General features: G+C 32.5%; 1 protein-coding gene across 5 annotated transcripts in view; it reads right to left on the bottom strand.

Moving 5' to 3' along the window:
* The window catches only part of GPM6A (glycoprotein M6A), a 325,059-nt gene that overhangs the window by 15,280 nt on the left and 287,826 nt on the right, over positions 1-21,953 (bottom strand). For all 5 annotated transcript variants that reach the window (XM_081269582.1, XM_081269583.1, XM_081269584.1 and 2 more), the window contains one exon: positions 13,819-13,975. In XM_081269582.1, the coding sequence (XP_081125708.1) occupies positions 13,819-13,975 (157 nt within the window). The remainder of the gene's footprint in view (positions 1-13,818; positions 13,976-21,953) is intronic.

Below are 21,953 nucleotides of genomic sequence, written 5' to 3'. Positions count from 1 at the left end.
ATTAATGGATGAATGATAAATGATAATATTTATAATGTAATTCTCGGGCATCAAAAGCTATTTCAACAAGATAAAAAGATATATATAGATGCATTTATTAGTGAATGATGATAGATGATAGATGATAGAGTGGATTAATGGATGAATGATAAATGATAATATTTATAATGTAATTCTTGGGCATCAAAAGCTATTTCAACAAGTATTTATTCTGAATTTCAGAAACATACTTCTGTAGAAAATTCAAAAAAAGCATAGTGTATTTGGAATTAAGTTGAGCACCTCAGGTAACTGTATTTTTAAATGGCAATGAAATATATAATAAATACTTTCAGTGAAACTAAATCTCTTATTCAACTCTATTAATTCCTTTGGTGGTCAATTATTGCTACACTTTACCCCTTTACCCTATGATTTAGGTAAATATCAAGTGATTCAAATATATTAAATAATTCACATTATATATACTAAAGATAGCACCTTTGAAAAATAGTAAAATTGGTGTCAGTGTCATGATTGAGCTTATTCATCTATATAAAGTCTTATTGTGATTAACCTAGTCAATTATAGGGATTAATGACAGTAGGAAATTAATGTAACAAATAGGAAGAGAGGCAAGATGTAAAGCTAATGAGACTTGAAATCAAATCTTTCTGTAAGTTGCCAAATGTCACAGTACTTCAGAAACTCAGAATGTGATTAAACACATGCTTTCTAATAATTTGGTTTTATGTCATCTAAAATTTGACTTCCAGTTGTTCACTACCACAAAGTGGTGGTGGTTGCAGGGAGAGTTTGATGAGCCAATATCTGTCCCCAAAATGTTCTTAAGCTGTGATTTGGCAGTTGTGTTCAAATCTTGTACATCTGAGATGAAACAAAGCCTGGTCTAAAAATACTGACACATAAAACTTGAACATGAAGTTATTTAAATCAGTGAGTGAATGACAGCAAATGTCCTTGAAAGTGATTTGTTCTTTAAATAGAATTATCAACATTTATATCACTTTTAGAATTAATTAATCTTCCTCATTGAATACTAAGCAAAGGTTAATATACATAAAGATTACAGCAAGATTTGGGACATGTACATTAATAACACTTTGTTGTTATTTTACTGATCAAAAGAACAGAAATATTCCATGTAGAAATGTAGACACATCAGGTCTCAAAACACACTTGACTGAGTGTGGTAAAAACTGTGCCAATCTCTACTAGAGAAACAGAGCAATATATCTTTCACCTTTAACATTAATAAACTGTATGCTATGTCATAAGTCATCTTCCATTTAATTCCAATATGTAAGAGATTAAATTTACTTCTTATTTGCTTAATACACTGTGAATTACGTTAGGGACACTGTGTACCTAATGTAAATGTCACATGTATTGCATGATAAAAGGGATCTTACAGCATATTCATTAAAGACACAGGTTTTCTTGCTGCCTGAGTCTAGGCTTTATGCCTCTGATTTTGCTTTTGTGAAATGGAAAGAGCTCTAAATTAATTTCACAGTTCCAGTAAAGCTTAAATGAGATAATGATGGAATACATTTAGCATAGAACCTGGTACCTAAGTAGTTGTGACAAAGCAGTAGCTGTTTTTATTACTCATAATATTATTCTGATTATTACTACTATACTCTGTCTGAATAAGACCATAAAGAATAAGGGAATTAGATCTCATTTTGTGTTGGGAGGAATTAAATGAATGAGAAACTCTTGGGTCTGGCATAGTTACTTAAAGTGAGCTTTCTCTCAAGACAAAAGGCTCCAGAATTTCTTGGGAACTGTCCCAAATGTGAAGAGGCTCTGTTAGTAGAAATTCTTTGGAGAAAGAAAAAGCTTCTTTATTAGCATTTTCATTTTTTGCATGTATAGATCTCAAGGCTAAAGCATAGTCTGAAGAACAATGAGTAGGGAGGGTATAGCATCCAGAAAGATGTTGCTTTGGATAAGTGAAAGCATCTCTGAGGTCCAGGGAAGAGTAATTAGCATGCTTTGGGCCACATCCTCTCTATCTTGTTTTTCTTTCTGTCTTCCCTGAGGGATTTTTCAATAGCTTCTTCAGAAAGTGTTGTTCACTGTGGAACCCTGATTTAGGATTCAATAGGTTTAGATTCAAATGGGATTGAAACACTTTGAACTGCTGCTGCTGCTGCTTTATAAGGCGATGTAAGTATGATTTCCTAAACCACAGAGCTGACTCATATTTCCTTCCATTCTTTCAAATCTAATGTTGTAACAAATTAATAAAGAAAGATGCTACAGATAAAACATTGTGGTGAGAAAATATATCCATTGCTATTAATGAGGAAGCTGTTTTAAGAAAAATACATGCCTTCTTCAGAATTTTTCCTGTAAACCAGCTTATTTCAGAGTAGTAGTTCATATCCATGAAATACTTAAGGAAGCTAAAAATGTAATTCTACCTATTTTATAAAAACGTTTTATTTTAGTATCTGATATTTAACCAAACTGAAAAATTGTTCAAATTAATCATGCATCATTCCAGTTAGAAAAATTTTATAGGTAATCAATAAAATAGTCCATAATTAAAAATTTATTTTAGCTTTTCATTGCTATTAACGTGATAGTTATATATTTCTTTGTTTTGTATTATATTAATTAATCAACTGATTTTTGATAGTAAAATTGCAATAAATGTTAATGATGAGTGTCAATTATCTGAATATTAATAACTTCATAAGCTAATTTTATATTTATTAGAAAAACCTCTGAAGATGTAAAAACTTCTGATTTTGAAAACCTTTTTGTTTGCAATAAAATGCTTTCTGAAATTCAACTCCCTACTGGGGAACACAGTGGGAATAAAATAACTGGAAGAAACTATAAAAGTATCATTAGTAAAAATTCTAAAGAAGATATCAGATGAGCTGGTCATTCTTTTATGACTTGGACATATCACTTAACCCCTAACAGGCATTTTCTTCATCTGTAAACTGGAAATTGGGAAAACCTCTCACACAGGGCTTCCATGAAAACAAAAGAGAAGATCCTGGATTAAGTCACTTGGCAGTAACCTTGGTCCTCAATAAACTCAGAGAGGAGGTTGTTTGATTTAAAACTAATTAATTGTTTTGTACTTTTAAAGGTTAGGTACAGATAGAAAGGAAATGATTTATGTTCTATTTGGTGTTTATTGTTTTGAACAAACACTGGGTTTTCATTTCTGGTAGTTCCAGAAGTAAGGATGGATTTTGCAGAAGTTACAGATGACTCTATATAAAATGGTCTCTTTGGCTTCTCTCATTTCAATCATTATAGTATCACTCACCTATATTAAAACGAGGAACACTTTCTCCTTACTCACAAAAGAAAAAAAATCACTAAAATGTCTTTATTTTGTATTATATTAATTAATTAACTTATTTTTATAGTAAAACTGGAATAAATGTTAATGGGGAGTGCCAAGTATTTAATTAATAGCTAACATATCCCATTATTATATCATTTCAACACCATGTCATCAGAAAGTGTAAATGACTGTTAAAACAAGAATCTTCTTGTTATCAAACTTGTTTTTCTTTTTACTCATAAATTTGTTGAGCGCCTACCATGTGTTAGCATGGAATTTAACAAAATCATTACAAATTATTTGTCTCTGACATGAAACTAAATAAAACAATATGGATTTCTTGCTTTGATGTCAACCTGGATATTCCAATCACTGTTAGAAATCTAAGTGAAGAAATTCAAACAGAAAGACAAGACCTAGGTTTTCTTCTTCTTTGTAAAGTGTATGTATTTTGCTCCTTGATTATGTAGCCATTAAGACGACATTGTGCTTAACTTGAAAATTACTTGTAAAAGGTAATAATTTTTTTTTCATATGAACGTCTACAAATGTTGATTTAATACCTAAGAAAATCACAATTTCTTGATTTAGCAGGTGTCAGTGGAAGTAAAAATAGCAGGGTAGAAGTCAGTAGTACAGATGAAAAGAATCCAGCTGTCTCCTCTGACTTCAAAAGTCTGGAGTCTGAATTACCCAACTGCTGAAAAAAATATATCAGTGAATAGAATGCTATGATAAAATTAAGAATTTCAGGTAAAAGAAACATTTAAAGTTAAGGGAAATGAACCAAATGGATCTATTGATATACCTAGAAGTCTTTTTATAACCAAAAATACCAACAAATTGTTTATAAATTCCCTTTCTCATTAACTCTTTCAAGGAATAGGATATAAAAATACTTTGTAAAGATTTTAGCTCAGAATCCTATATTTCACAATAGCATATTTTAATGATCTTTTCTCATCTTGGAATGGATTTAATGAATATCAATCAATCATGTTTGCACTTCAACAAAAAAGGAAATATCTTTAGATTTCACTAAAGGCAGACATATCTCAGGGTTTAAAGAGCCCATGATCAAGCAATTTCACAGGGTAGACATAGGCTGGGGAGTGCAGTGTCTAGTGGTGGTTTTCAACCATGGCCATGCGTTAAGATAATCTCAGAAATTTGAGATAGAAAGAGATGCTTAGACCTTTCTGTACTGATTCTATATTTTAAAAATCACTGCAGGTGATCCTGATGGGTATCCAGTGTTAAGAACTACTGCTATATTAGAATGGAAAATCTCATGAGTATACTTAATGTGAGGCTTTTTTGATCTTCATCATTAGACTTTATAGGATAGTATTGCTGAAGTTAAAAAAAATGGATAATAATCTGGCAGTTCATGTAAATGTGCGTATGCATTTATCAGTGTATTATGATGATTAATTATTCAGAATACCAAGGAATGATACGTCTGGGTACTAATCTACAGTCCCACCAACAGTGTGAAAGTGTTCCTTTTTCCCCACATCCTAATATTTATTATTTTTTATTCTTGATGACTATCATTCTGATTGGTATGAGATGAAATCTCAGTGTAGTTTTGATTTGCAGTTCCCTAATTGCTAATGATGTGGACCACTTTTTCATATATTTGTTGGTTGTTTGTATTTCTTCCTTTAAAAAGTGCTTTCAGTGCATTTTTAACAAGCCGAAGGTTTTTGTTAACTATTAACTTAGCCAATTTATCAGTGCCATTTTCCAAAAAAAGCCTATGGAAAAGTGTGTCTGCATCACACATTGACATTTCTTGCAATATTTCAAACTTTTTCATTATTATATAACTTATGATGATCTGTGATCAATGATCTATGATGTCACTATTATAATTATTATACTTATATAAGATGGTGACCTTAAATAATAAATGTGTTTTCTGATCACTCCACTACCTCTTGGTCATTTCCATCTCTTTCCTTCTCCTCAGGCCTGTCTATTCCTTGAGACCTAATAATATTAAAATTAGATCAGTTAACAACTTTATGATGGTCTCTGTTCAAATGCAAGGAAGAGTTCCATATCTTTTGCTTTAAATAAAAGCTAGAAATGATTAATCTTAGTGAGGAAAGCATGTCAAAAGCTGAGAGAGGCCAAAGGCTTACCCTCACCTGTCACAGTTAGCTGAGTCATGAATGCAAAGGAAAAGTCCTTGAAGTCCCATTCCAGTGAACAAATGAATGATAACAAAGAGGAACAGCCTTATTGGTGATATGAAGAAAGCTTGAGTGGTCTGGATAAAATATCAAACCACATATAATGTTCCCTTCAGCCAAAGCCTAATCAACAGTGAGGCCCTAATTTCCTCAATCCTATGAAGGCTGAGAGGTTAAGGAACTGCAGAAAAAAAATATTGTTAGATGAGGTTGGTTCAAGACATTCAGAGAAAGAAGCCATCTCCATAACATAACGGACAATATGAAGCATGAAATGCTGTTACAGAGCCTGCAATAAGTTATCCAGAGACTTACTTAAGACCTCTGATGAAGCTGGCTACACCAAACCACAAATTTTTAATGTAGATAAGACCTCCTTCTATTTGAAAAAGACACCATTTGGGACATCTTCAATTCCTGACTTCAAAAAACATGAGTCAAAATAAGTGCCTGAAAACACCAAAAAATCCTACTTTTATGGTTTGGGTGTGAGGTGTCCCCCAAAACCTCATGTGTGAGGCAATGCAAGAAAGTTCAGAGAAGAAATAATTGGGTTGTGAGAACCTTAACCCAAATCAGTGAATTAATATCCTAATGTGATTAACTGAGTGGTAACTGGAGAAGGTGGGGTACTGGGGGTGTGGCTTTGGGGTATATATTTGTTTCTGATGAGTGGAATCTCTCTCTCTGCTTTCTGATCATCAAGTGAGCTGCTTCCCTCTGCTACATGCTTTTGTCATGATGTTCAGTCCCACCTTGAACCCTGAGGAATGGAGTCTGCTGTCTATGGATTGAGACGTGTGAAACTGTGAGACCCCAAATAAACTTTTTTTTCCTCCACAGTTGTTCTGGTCAGGTCCTTTAGTCACAGCAGTGACATAGCTGACTAAAACACATACCAAGATTGAATAATGAATGAACAGGAAATGAGTGAAGACCACCAACATGTAATGAAACCCAATCAGTAAATAAAAGTCTCCATTCACAGAAAAATCCCCAAACCAGAGGGTTTCAGTGCTGAAATTTACCAAATATTTAAAAAAGAACTTCAATTCTTCTCAATTTCACTCAAACTACTAAAGAAAAAAAAATTGAAGACAAATAAATGCTTTCAAACTCATTCTGCAATGCCAACATTACCCTGGATGCAAAGTAAAAACTATAGACCAATATTCCTAATGAAAATAGATACAAAATCCCTTAACAAAATACCAACAAACTGAATTCAACAATACATGAAAAATATCGTTCAACATGCTCAAATGCAATTCATCCCAAGAATGCAAAGAGCATTCAACATATGCAAATCACTATACATAACACATTGTGTTAAAAAAATTAAGCACAAAACAAAGTGATCACTGCAATATATGCAGGAAAAGCATCTGATGGAATTCAATAGCCCTTCATGATAAAACTCTTCTAATAGAAAATTTAGGTAGAGAAGAAACACACCTCAAGAATGCAAAGAGCATTCAACATATGCAAATCACTATACATAACACATTGTGTTAAAAAAATTAAGCACAAAACAAAGTGATCACTGCAATATATGCAGGAAAAGCATCTGATGGAATTCAATAGCCCTTCATGATAAAACTCTTCTAACAGAAAATTTAGGTAGAGAAGAAACACACCTCAACACAATAAAGGACAGATATAACAAATTCATAAATGACATCAAATTGAAGGGGGAAAGTTAATAGTTTTCCTCTAAGATTTAGAACAAGTCAAAGATGCCCACTTTGACGACTTTGGTTCAGAATTCTACTGAAAGTTCTAGCCACAGTAAATAGGCAAGAAAAAAGAAATAAAGACCATCAATTGGAAAAAATTAGGTCTGGTGGTATAGCTCAGAGTTAGATTGCTTGGCAAGTATGTGCAAGGCCCTGGGTTTCACCTTCAGCATTGAAAATTTTTTTTAATTTGAAGTAATGATGTTAAATTGTCCCTGCTTTGCCGATAATATGATTGCATTTATTAGAAAACATAAAGATCACCAAAAAATCTGTTAGAATTTATAAATTAATTCACTAAACTGGTAGGATATAAAAATCAACCTGCAAAAATCATTAGTATTTCTATAGCCTATCTGAAAAATAAACCAAGAAATTGACTTCATTTGCAATAGCTACAAAAGAAGAAAATACTTAGAAATAAATTTAACCAAGGATTTGCAATATTTCTACAGTGAGAACTATAATGCTTAGATGAAAAAAATTGAAAAATTCACACATAAATACAAATATATCCTGTGCTTGTAAATTGGAAGAATTAATATCATTAAAATGTCCATACCACCCAAAGTGATTTTTAGTAACTTGATTTAGGCCCTATCAATCGACTAATGAAATTCTTCACAGAAATAGAAAAAAAATTAAAATTCATATAGAATCACCAAGGACTCTGAATAGCCATAGCAATCCTGAACAACAAAACCAAAGCCAGAGGTATCATGTTTCCTGACTTCAAAATGCTACTAAAGTATAGCAAGCAAAATAATATGGTGCTGATAGGAAAGCAGACACATTGAGACACAGAATAGACTTTAGATACTGAAAATAAATCCATGCATTTATAGACAATGGATTTTTGACAAAAGTGCCAAGAACACACATTGGAGGTAAAGGGAGTCTCTTCAATGAATGATGCTGGGAAAACTGAGCATCAACACACAGAACTAGACCCTTATCTCTCACCATAATTTAAAATCAAATCCAAATAGATCAATGAGCTAAATAGAAGACCCAAATGTACAAACACTGTTAGAGGAGAACACTGGAGAAATGTTTTATATCATTAGACTACAGAAGAATTTTTGGGGGGTAAGGCAACAAAAATAATAGGATTACATCAAACTAAAAAGTTTCAGCACTGCAATGAAAGCAATCCACCAAGTGCAGAGACACTCTACAGAATGTGTAAATATTCATATTTGCAAAATATGCACCTGGAAGGGGTTGATGTGCAGAATATACATGAAACTCAACTCAGTAGCCCCCAATCCCTCCAAGCCCCCAAATACTCCAACTAAGAAATGGGTGAGACTTCAACAGACACTTCTCAAGAGAAGACTATTAAAACTATTTGTAATCTATGACTTTTATTTCATTCCTAACATAGTGATTTATGATAAAATATATTTTAAAGATCTTTTTTAAATTTTTATTTTTAAGTTATCAATTGAAAAATTATAGTTGTGTATATTTACTTATTTTAATATTTTTCAGTTGTAGATGGACATAATATCTTTATTTATTTATTTTTATGTGGTGCTAAAGATGGAACCCAGCGCCCCACAGTGTGAGGCAAGCATTCTACCATGGAGCCACAGCCTCAGACCCAGGTATGTATATTTATGGGATGGAGTTAACATTATGAATTTCTCTCTATCCCAAATATTTTTCTTCTTCATTCCAGATTTAATTATCATCGGAGATATATTTTAGGACGAGAAAGACATATTTCTGTGGTCTTCAATCCCTCATCCAAAACCGTCTAATTATGAGAAAAACAAAATACAAATTATACCCAAGGTAACATTACCAAATACATAGCTAATATTTCTCAAAATTGTCAAGGTTATCAAAAACAAGGCAATTCTTAGAATATGTCCCCAGTTGGGCTGGGGTTGTAGAGCACTCGCCTAGCACAAGCGAGGCCCTGGGTTCTATCCTCAGCACCACATAAAAATAAATTAATTAACTAACGATATGGTATCCAACTACAACTAAAAAATAAATATTTAAAAAATGAAAAGAAAATGTTCCTGGTCAGTGTAGCTTAGGGAAAAATGATTAAATCCTTAATAGGATACTGTTACAGAAAAAAAAAAAAAGATTTAGTAAAAACTAAGGAAATCTGAATAAAGCTTGGACTTCAATGGAGAGTAAATATTTATATTGATTTATTAATTATGATAAATTTACCATACTAATGTAAGATATTAGTAATTGGACAATTGGGTTTCATAAATATGGAAACTTTGTACCATCTTTGCCTTTCTGTAAATCTAAAACTATTCTAAATGAAAACACTTGTTTCTTAAAAAAAACATTACTTTAGGATTATAAAAAGTAAACAATCACAAATTTCTTGTCAGAAATTATATCATAGGATGATATGTAAGATATGTCTAATGAAATTTGAAATCCCACTGAACGCATAAAATTTAAAAAAAAAAAGTTTGGCAGAAGACTATACAACATGACTTGAATAATCATCAAAAGAACAACCAAAAAAGAACATAAAACCAAAACAAAAACTTGGCTTAACATTTCAGGAATTTATTTTAATTATAATTGAGTTATAATCAGAACTTATGGCGAGCTGAGTGGTTCTGCATGATTAAACTTTTTTTTCCCTCAATTTTGCGTTTCTAGCCTCTGTCACTAAATCTCTCATATTTGAAAATCTAACACTAGAAGCCTCTTTACATTTTGTAACAGGTTTTCTCATTTCGGCCAATGCCATTATATAAGGCTAATCAAAAATTTCTGTCCAATTTTACCGCAAGAAATTAAAATGAGTGAAAATTTTGATTGGTTTCCTCCTACATTTTATGTGCTGAGATGGTTAACATCTCAGTAGCTACACTGACATGGGTCTATAGTCCTAGAATTTGGGTTTAGTTCTGAGCCATACTTGAAAATCTACTTCAAATACTTACAGCTCATAAAATCCTGTATCTTTCTTCCATAAAGCAACACTTTTGAAACATTATTTTTAAATATTATTGGTCTTCCTGAAACAGTCTGCATTCTCCTCTTTTTTATTTTTATTTTTTCCTACTGAAAAACCAGGGTTAAAGTGTATTGTTCTAATCTGAAAAAAATCAGGGTGACTTCCCTGTGTTAGATTTGCTGTATCCTATGGAGAGATGAGGCTTTATTTTAGGAACTCTGTATTGGCAGTCTTGTTCAAAAAATTGCTTTTTGTTTGTCTGTTTATATGTGTTAATCTTAAAAGAAGATAAATTTTTGGGACAGTCTAGAATGAAGGTTTCCTTGATGAAAATCCTGCTTACAAATTTACCTGAAGATTCTTTACAGATAGCTATCAAAAACATCCTACTCATGGCAAAGTATCTTAGAGTACTGAATTCTTTCATCTTCTGCACAGCATCCTTTTATTGCAAAAAGAGACAATTTACAATTGTGGCTACCAAATTCTCTACCTGGTAGTTTGGCCATCCATAAGGTTGTACCAGTATCTACCTCACCCAGTTGTTTGGAGGATGAAATGGCCTAATAGTTTTTAAAGTTCAGAGCATGGCAACTGGCATATTAAGCACTTAACAATGTTTCATAGTATTATTACTGACTTTGAGCTACAAAAATGAACTATGAGTTATGACATATGGAACAGATTGAAAGCTAATTATATAGTGTATGTTTTGCAGGTACTAGCCTAACATGCTGTGATCAAAAGCTACGATATCTAAGGTTAACAAGAAGGGTATTTAAAAATAAACAAGTAGAATGTTTCTTCATTTGTAAAATTTATCTGCAAAATGAGGTAATAATAGTAACCACTTCTCTTGGTTGCTTTAAAAACTGTATATAGTATATTGCTGCTGTTTTAAGAGGACATATCGTTATGGATTCAATTTTGTCTTTGCAAAATCATATAATGAAATCCTACTCTTAGTATCCCAGAAAGTGACCCTGTGTGGAGATTAGGTCTTTACAGATGTAAGCAAGGAAAAAATGAGGTCAATAGAGTGGACTCTAAGCCTGTATGACTGGAGTCCTTATACAGAAGGGAAATTTGAACACAGATATGCACACCAGACATTTGAATGATGGCACCAAATTTTTGAAATGAATTTGAATGGGCCTTGACAGGGCATGAGAAGAAGCAACAATGCAGATCAAATGTGCTTTCAAGAGCACTAAGAAAGAATATTGATTAGCATCCAAGTTTAGTGATATAATTCTGCTTTTTAAATTAATTGCATTTGTGCTGATGTAGTTTCAATTAGTAACCATTTTATTTTTTATGTGGTATAGAGAAACAGGGATAGGATAACAAAGTTCTACTAGTGTTAATTCAGGAAGCTTTTCATGGAGTTGATGCAAAAAAAATGATTCCACCTTTTAGTATTATTTACTATTACTAGTCGAAATGCATTGATAAAATTTCAGAAACACAGACATTTTTAAAAGTAAGGAAGAGAGGCAGAGCAGGTTAACTCATTGAACTTGAAGATATATTCTACCTACAAATAGGAAAAGGAAGAGAGGAGGAGGAGATGGAGGTGGGGAGGATGAAGAGAATAAGAAAAATGAAAATAAGAAAGAAAGGAAAACAAGTATCAGAGAGCACAGAGGGCAAATCTCCCCCAGCCCCTGCCCCAGGATTTCATGAAGCCAAACTGAAATGGACCACACACAGCTATTCACTTCCTGGGCCTCAAAGTCGTTCCCTTCAAGAAGCTAGTGTTGGGGTAGCTGAGCATGACCCAGAGCCCTCTTCAATGTGCAGAGGAATGCAGCTTCTACTTCTGCCTCAGTACTGTTCATTCCCCGGGTGGCAGGCGGAGTGTTAAAAGAGTTAGGGCAATCTTGGTGGGCTGAATCTCTGCTGCACAGCCACCATGGGAACCAACACAGCTGCTTCCACCCTTCTAGCCTGTTGGGTGGGACTAGTGACACAATTGTTACTATTACCACACACACACAAAATGTGGTTTATGATTTGCTTTAGAAGTAGTTATTTGAGATTCCTTTAAGATGCTTAACTGGCACAAAGACAAGTAGTTACACACAGATATTCATTTCCTTCTGTGATTATTTTTACTATGAATTTATTTTACAATTCTGAACGAAACAACAAAATTGATTGCAATAGTCCTGGCCAGAGGGCCTGATAGCAGAAATGTGCTTTTAGACAGACACCTTTATCTCTCATGGGTTCACTTTTGTAGCTTTGTGGAGAGCTGGTGTGAACTTTAGAGATGATCTTGATTTTGCCAATGAGTAAACTGTGATCCAGAGGAGGAAAGTGAATTTCTGAGACTCACAGTGGCATCACAGTACTATCCCAATCATAACAAAAACCCCAACATTAAATTAATTTGCTATATTCTGGCCATTATTAATTTATTTCACTACAGTGGCAAAATGGAAATGATTCTAAAATAAGAGGCTTTCTTTTTACTAGAAAAAATTGCTTAGATATCATTGAGTACTAGCCTACTAAATATTTATGTTGCTTTTGTTAATGTAAGATCTTTCTGTATATTAATTTATTCTAGATTTGTAATTTGATATTAATGCTACAAGGAATGTAGGTGATAGATACAGTTTAAAGCCCCTTAATCACATTATTTAAATTCCACTTTTATTCACATTCATGTCTTTTACTTCCTTGAGTACAACTAAGCATTGTCCAAAAAACAGAAATAAATGAGTATCACAAAAAATTATTCCATAGATAACTACAAATATTCACAACTCAGGCAAACTCTCATCTGAGATTCCTATCCTAATGATATTGAGCAGCAACACAGAACTTGTTATAAGCAAGGGAAGAAAAAGTTTGTTGGTTAACAAATATTTTTGAACTTTTCTGTGAGGTTGAAGTAAATGATATCATTATGTATTAGAAAGCATACTTAATATGAATTATATTCTATAATTAAACACATGTCTTGTACAGCAGAAAAATAGAATAAAAACTTCAGTGTTTCATTATAAGAAAATTATTCTAAGACATACAAAAGTACTTTCAACCATATTACTCTGAATTTTCACCACTCCTGTGCATTAGAAGATATATAAATGCTTAGTCTACATTGTAGTATGTCTAGCAATATGAGTATAAATTTGATGTACCACTAAATATCATCAAGAAAGATTTAGGGTCAAAATTCATATAATTCTTAAGTCATCACAAAATACTAGAGTTACCCCAAAATTTATATAGTAAAATATATAGAGATATGTTTAGGTGGGGTTCAGATATACATATTGCCTATAAATTAGAAATAGATTTTTCTGTTATTCTGTATGGGAATGTCAAAGTCCTTTGTAAAAAGTAATCATAAATCAGTAGGCACTTTTGCTGCCTCTAGAAACAAAGCAAGTTGTACTGCATATAATTTGAGAATTTGAAAAGAATTTTCACAAGAAAAAAATCTTAATTTGGAAGTAATGTCATCAAGATTTAAGATAGCCCATCAATGAAGAGAATGTTAATGTGTTTAAAAAATACTTTCTTAGCAGATGAATGTAAACACCTGTGTGCTATTGAAATAAACCCACATTAAACACTAAATGTAGAGAAATAACATACCCAGGCGCTCACGCATCTTCCGCAAGTGGTGATTTTGAAATCCCCATAGAGATCTTTGATTGCACCAGTTGTGAAGAATCCTTCCACCATCAGCAGAATGCCATACACGAAGAACGCAGCTGCAATGCCGTAGATCACATACTTAAAGATGTCAATCCTGGGGGAGAAGGGAAAAGTGTTGTTGGTCTGCAGAAATTGATTCTGGTATGCTCAAGGCTCTTTTGGAAGGAAAGTTGGAGAATGTTGATATTCACGGTGGAGGCTGAATTTACAAATATTTTTGCTTCATATTTCTAATGTATATATACATTTTGTTCTGCCGCTTCTAATATTTGTCCTGAAGGGATTTGAGGTTTTCATGTGTGTAGGTATCTTCTTCCCTTCTAGCATCCCGCTTCCCTGGTTCACATCCGTGTAGTCTTGGATAAGCAGTGAATTATATTTCCAAAGGAGTTTACTTAAATTCATTTGATAAGTAGGATAATTTATCTGACTAGTACAAAATGTGAATGTAAACATTTATATGTAGAACATTGAGATTTTAAAACATTTTTTTTAAAAAGAAAACTTTACAGGTAATGATGTATTTTGCATAAAATGACATACTTAATATGTCTTTCCTCTGAATAATCAATTTTGTTTTATTTTATACTTAACTTAAACCATCACAAATATTTGCTGCTGTTGCTAATGCAATCTCAGTAATAACAAGGATATAATTTTACAGATAAATTGTAATTTATCTATAAAATTTAGCCAGAATCACTAATTATACAGAACTGGGCATGAATTAAACCATAGCATAATTCCATAAAGGCTTGGAAAGATACTTTTCCTTTACTCACAATTGATTGCCCAATAGAAGAAAAAAAATCACATGGCTAAAATAAAGCATTTACATAGGAAATATAAAAGTGCACACACAGAGAACTGATGCATAGATAATAGATGGAGATAGGGAGTAAGGTAGATAGGTAGGTTGTTTAGATGGATGGATGAATAAATAGACAGATGACAGATTGATAGATGTTAAATAGGTAAATTCATAGTCCATAGCTTTGCATCTAGGATATGAATATTCACTGGGATTAAAGAAAACAACAGTGTTTTTGTGAAGTGAGTTTTTATTTGCAGTTCCTAGTTTTGAAAATATTTATTCTATATTTATTCTCCAAATGGTGTCTTTTAAAACTATGGGAATATTTACCATCATTGTGGCTTGGAGTTAAAGATCATTCCATTAAGATTTATTATTATATATTGTTATGACCAGTGGCCATTTTACATTCAATGTGGTCAGAGTTGTAAAAATGCCAGTGAAATGTAGATGTGATATACACCAGTTTAATGCTCTACATTTACTTAATTTAAGAAACAGATCATCTACAACATTTGGAATGTATTCACTGTGTGTATGCATTGTTTATGACACAGGACATGACATTCTAACCTAAAAGTCAACACAGCACCAATATTGATGTACCTTGAGGCTAAATACTTTTTGGACACAGTGGGGTGAATTTGATAAGTAAGACATAATTGCATAATTCAGCAAAATTCATCCATGGTGTTTTGGTAGGGATTTCATTAAATCTGCAAATCACTTCCAGTAGTATAGACATTTTAATGATATTTCTTATTCTAATTTATGAGCACGGGATATCTTTTTATTTGTCTTCAGTATCTTTCATCAATGTTTTTTGTTTTTGCTTTTTATACCACTTTATTCCAACCTGAGCACCTCAATATAAAACTGAATACTGATGAACTGTTTTCCTTACTAATTCTGAATTACTGCAAAATGAATATGTTCTGCTAGCAGCTCAATACTTAAATATTTAAATAGATTAAATCATCTCTGACACATGGTAGATTTAAAATAATGAAAAGAATAATAAAATAATTTAAAATAATCAGTGTAGTATACTGAACTGATCAAAATAAAATGGACTTTGAAAAACAAGGTTGCAATATTGTTACTAACATTGCAATATTTTATGTTACAAATTACAGATACGTTGTTTTGTAGAGTTCTATACATGGGGAACAACTGAAGCCACTTCCTTTCAAAGGAGGAAGAAATAAATTAGCTGTTTTGGTAACTGTACATTTTGTATACTTTTAAGTAACTCTTAAATATTACAGAAAAATAATAATATTTTATTGTGTTCCTCTAGACATCTTTCAGTTCTGGTTAATTTTACTGCTAAAAAATTGTTTTGTTTTAAGACTATTGTAAATTTAATAGATTTCTTGATCCTTATTTCATCACTTCTGCTTTCTTCTACCTTGTGTATAGTTTCATTTTATTATATTTAGATACAAATTTAGTGTTTATTCTTTGAGTGATATAAGAATTGGACACAATTTTATTTTTCAAACTGACTACTTGTCTTACATTTATTAAAGTATAATCTTTGATCGACTTATTTCAATACTACAACTATCCTAAAATACAGATAGATAGATTGATTAATTGAGCTAAGTCTTGATGTGTCCATTTCTATCCTTTCCCATTTTATCCCACAAGTCTGTGCATGTGTCAGTCAGTACAGCATTGCTCTAATTATAGAGGCTTTGGGTGTATCTTGATATCTTCCAGGGTTAGACACCACCAAGATCTTCCTTGTCAGTATTTTCTTAGCTCTTCTTATGTTTTCATCTTTTCGTGTGAATTTTAAGTTTAACTTCTTTCATTCTAGAGAAAAGCTCACTGAAGTTTGTTTTAGATTTCATTTAATTTGTAAATAAATTTTGAGAGAACTAATACTTTAATAATCCTCACCAAGAACCAGGGATGCCTTTTCATTTGTTCACATCAACTTTTATAACTCTTGGGAACATTTACTTCTTACTTCAGGTCAATTTTAAGTACTTACAGTTAAGTTTATTTTTTGGCTTGTTTTGACCAATGTAAACAAAATTTGGCTTTACCACCAAATCTTCTAATTATTATTTGTCTATACAAATGTTGCTGCTTTTCATGTAGTTTTTTTTAATCCTGTACATTGCTGAATGCTCCTATTTTTTGAATTAGCTTAATCATTGATCCTTTAAGATTGTTCCAGATATATATCAACCTATTATCTAAAAGAGAGTTTTATTTCTTATTTTCTAAGTCTTAGGTGTCTGATCGTTTTCTCTAATCTAACTGAATTAGCAATTACATCCAGAATAATGTTGAGCAGAAGTAGAGATTATTCTTACCTTCCTTGTCCCTAATTTTAGTGGGGGTGTCTGCTTGAATAATATTCTAAGTTTAGATTTGTTTATATGTATATATAAGTATATATATGTATGTGTATAAATATGTACGTATGCATGTATACATATGCCCATATATATGTATGTATAATATCTATTGCTATTTTTTAATTTTATTGGTTCTTTTTAGAATTATTTAACAGTACAGTCTATTTTGATATAATTATACAAGAATGGAATATATCTTATTCTAATTAGAACCCTAGTCTCATAGATGTACATGTTGGTGAGACTCACTGTGGTGTCTTCATATATGTACATAGGAAAGTTATGTCAAATTCATTATACTGTCTTTCCTTTTCCTATCTCCGCTTCCTTCCCCTCATTCCATTTTTCTTATACACTGAACTTTTATTCCCCCTGCTCCCCTTGTTGTGGGTTAGCATCCATATATGAGAGAGAACATTTGACCTTTGTTTTGGAGGTAAGGTTTATTTTACTTATCCTGATATTCTCCAGATCCATCCCTATTGCTATTTTAGACGTTTATTAGAAATCAACATTTTTACTAATATAACTTTTAAGTTTAAATAAAAAATATCAATAAAACATTGTGGGTGTATGCCTTTTTTGCAGGTATTTTGGAAATAGGCTTAATCCCTCCATTGAAACTAGAAATAGATTTTCTGTTCAGCTTTCCTATGCATCTTAGAGTTCCAAATTGCTGTTTATACCCATCTGGATTCTTCTCACATAAAAAGTAGGAGATTAAAATTGCAGAGAGAACTATACAGCCATGCTTTCTTTGCTCATGTATCTCTAAAATTTTCCAGTGGTTTCACTTTCACAAAAAGTTTTTATTAGCAAAAAATTGTAAAAAGAGCAAAGTAAAAACACCTTTGTTATGGTGGTCAGCTAAAAACCTATCCCTCCAACATCCGCTTTATAATCCCTGAATCCTATGACTCTTACTTGATAAGGCAAATGAGTGAATATTACTCAATATTACATAAATTATGTTAAAGTTAAGGATCTTGACAGGAGAAGATGATCCTGTATCATTCAGGTGGGTCTTTAAGCTAATCACATGTATCCTTAAGGGGGACAAGCAGAGAGAACTTTGAGAGAGACACGCAGGAAAAAGAGAAAGTACAAAGATGGAGGCAGAGATTGGAGTGAAGTGTCTTCAAGCCACAGAATGCCAGTACCACCAGCTCCAGGAAGAGGCCAAGAACACCCTTGCATTCTGGAAAGATCCAACCCTGCAGATGCTTTCACTCCAGACTTCTGGCCTCTCCAGTATATATTGCCTCCTTATTTTCCTCCTCTTATTTTTCCTCTAATGCAATGCTGGGGATTGAATTTAGCGCTTACTCATTCATTCTAGGCAAGTGCTCTACCTCTGAGCTGGACCCAAACTCCATTTTTTTGTTTTGTTTTAAGCTACCAAGTTTGTGGTGACTTCTTTATGATGGTGGCAAGAAACTAACATTTATTGATTCATCTGAATAGGAGGTAGTTTTGAACTATTTCTGACATTGCCTCTATGATGCATGCTATAATCATGTATTAGAATACAGAGATTTGACAGAGATGCTGGAGTATGTAGTATCTCTTCTTAGAGTTGGAAAATGTTAATTTTAACATTTATTGTTGAATTTGGAGAAGGGACCACTAGTCCCTTCTTAATCAGTTTGTTCTTAATCAGTTCAATGTGTTAACGGATAAGCAATAAACATATTTTCCAGTATTGGGTATAGATATATTGAAGTTAATGGTTCCATTTGCTTTTCTATTAGAATTGTGAACACAGTATCACAACTTTAAAGAGATTTTGAAAATGCTTTGAATGTTCACAACTGTCATGCAGAAAATTCATCTTAAATTATTTTTATTGTGGTAGAAATCCATGTAATATTTGATCTCTTAGCAGATTTTAAGAGCATCTTATGGAATGGTTAACTCTGAACACAATGTTTTGTGGCTGATCTAGAACTTTTTCATCTTGCAAGACTGAAACTTCATATCCATTGAACAGCAACTCATCTATTCTCCCACCAGCCCCTGGCAACCATCACTTCTGTTTTTATGAGGTTGAGAATGTCATATATCTCATATATATGGAACATGCAGCATGTTCTTCCTGGTGGCTGCCTTATTTCACTTAGACTAAAGCCCTGTCATCCATATTTTATAATCTGGCAGGATTTTCACTTTGAATGTCTGAATAATATTCCATTACATACATAAACCATATTTTCTTCATCCATCCACAGATATTTAGTATGTTTCCACACTTTGGCTATTGTTATAGATGATGCAATAAACATGGGAGGGAGGGTATCTCCTTAAGATCTTGATTTCTCTTCATTTGGATGGATACCCAAAATTAGGATTGCTAGATTCTATGGTAATTGTATGTTTAAAAGTTTTAAGGGACCTCTGTACTCTTTTTACACAACAGCTGTACCATTTTACATTCCTATCAACTATGCATAAAAATTCAGGTTTTACTTTTAATCTTTAATTCATTCTAAGCAGATTTTTGTGTATAGTTTAAGGGTCCAATTTCATTCTTTTGGATGTGGATATCCTGTATTCCCAATACCATTTATTGAGGAGACCACATTTTCTGCATTTTTGAAGAGACAATCTTGCCACCCTATTGGCAATAATTAAATTGTGTATGTATGAGATTATATCTGGACTTTCAATTTTGTTCCATTGATTTGTTTTATGTCTGTGCTAGATTGTTTTCATTACTATAGATTTATAATGTTTTGAAATCAAGAATAAATGTGTACCTGCCTTTATTCTTTCTCAAGAATAAGAGTGTTTTGCTGTCCAGAGTTTTTAATGATTCTACATGTATTTTAGGATTAAACAACTTTTCCATTTCTGTAAAAACTGCCATTGGGGTTTTGTTGGGAATTGAATTGATCTGTAAAGAAGTTTGGGTTGTTTAGGCATATTAGCAATAAAAATCTTCTAATCCATGAATATGGTACTTTTTCCATTTATTTGTGTCTTTGATTTATTTCAGAAATGTTTTGTAGTTTTCAGTGTGCAGATGTTTTGCCTCCTTCATTCATTTATTCCTAAGCAATGTTTCCCTTCTTGTATACTATTATATGTAGAATTATATTGGCATGAATTCAATCATCCTAAACTTGTTAAATCTTGTTTGGGGCCTTAATGTATTTTATATACTGGTTAATTTTCCATACGCACTTGAGAAAAATGTGTATTTCTATTGATGTTAGGTAGAATGTTATAATATTTGCCTTCCATGTTCATTTGGTCTAAACCTTGGTTAAAAGTTTCTGTTTCTTTATTGATCTCTCTATATATTTAATCCATTACTGAAAGTGGGGTATTTAAGTCCACCACTATGGTTGTGTTACAGTCTATTTGGTTCTGTTGGTGTTTGCTGAACATTTTCCTCCCTCTCTAGCTGTGAGTCATCTCGGCTACACTGAATTTTTCTCAAAGGACCCCTGTCACACAAACTATATTAGTTCTGTCAATTAGAAGAATGAATTGAGATGGAAATGAGTGCTTGGGCAGCTCTCTGAAGAGTCAGAACTCTGGATGAACGCTCCACTTTTCTCTTTCCCCCAAAGGGAAACTCATCAGTTGGGACATTTTCGCCCAATGCCAAGCTGTATGGCTTGTGGTAGGGGCTGATGTGGGCTATTTCACACGGCTCTTTGTACCTGTTTCAACGTGACCACTAGCCAAGAGGGCTAGTGCTTACTATTTCATCATCTTTGTTTCCAAAGTCATGTTTATTTAATTAAAATGCATGTGTATATCAAGTCTGGCATTTTGTAGGAAGTATAATACCAAATCATGGATGACAATTATATCAGTCATATACCTTTTGGTTTGCCTTTTTGAAATTTAAGAATTTCAAACTAATATTCTGTAAGAATATCTGTCAATAATAATCATAACTTTGTGAAATTCACTAAAATTTATAATTACTATTGATAAGTAATAATAAGCAATGATTTATAGTAGGTACTGCAATAAAATGATCAGGCTATATATTAATTTTTTTTATGGCTGCTCTAATAAACAAACTCAAGGTTGAAAACAAAACACACTTTCTTATAGTTACGGGTGTCAGAAATTTGAAATCAGTTTCACTGGGCTGAATCCAGGCAGAGCTTCACTCCCTCTAGAGACACTTCAGAATGTTGCATTTTGCAGCTTCAGGAGCTACATTCCCAGCAATCCTTGACTAGTGGCCCCTTCTCCATCTTCAAAGATGTAGGCAACACCTCATTTCAGGAATCACACTGGCTTTTTCTCTGGTCAAATATCTCTCTTCTTCCCTCTCATGACCCTTGTATTGTGAAGGTTCACCTGGATAATCCAGAAGGATCTCACCACCTCAAAATCCTGACCTTAATTAAACTCTTTAGTCTACTTTTTCTATATCAGGTCATATACTCAGGTGACAGAGATTAGAATCTGGATATCTTTAGGAGCGATTATTCAGATTACCACAAGTTATACACTTTAACTTGCATGTTAATTTCTGCATGTTCAAATATTCTTAGGCATATTTTTTTTCTTCAAACAACCTGAAGATGAAAATTTCTTAATATTATATTCCAAAATTAATTTCAATATTTTAAACTATCAAAATATTTAAATTATAATAAGCCTGACTTTGACTTGATTCCTTCTACTTTATCATAAAAATACTCTTTTATTAACACGTTACCTGTCGACTTAATATAACAAATAACTTCACATTTATGTTAGGAAACTTAAACTCTTGTTATTTAGATAAATATACATTTCTGTCAATGACATATCATTGATAATGCATTATTAACCTTCTGATATGAAGCCACTGAAAATGTCCTTAGAAGAATTAAATAATCCTAAGTGTTTCTTTCCTTTCACTAATTTTTGTT

Source organism: Spermophilus citellus (assembly GCF_964194105.1).
Source record: "Spermophilus citellus genome assembly, chromosome: 16".
Taxonomy (NCBI): domain Eukaryota; kingdom Metazoa; phylum Chordata; class Mammalia; order Rodentia; family Sciuridae; genus Spermophilus; species Spermophilus citellus.
Note: the sequence above shows the minus strand (reverse complement) of the source record. Positions and strands in the feature narration are given on the sequence as shown.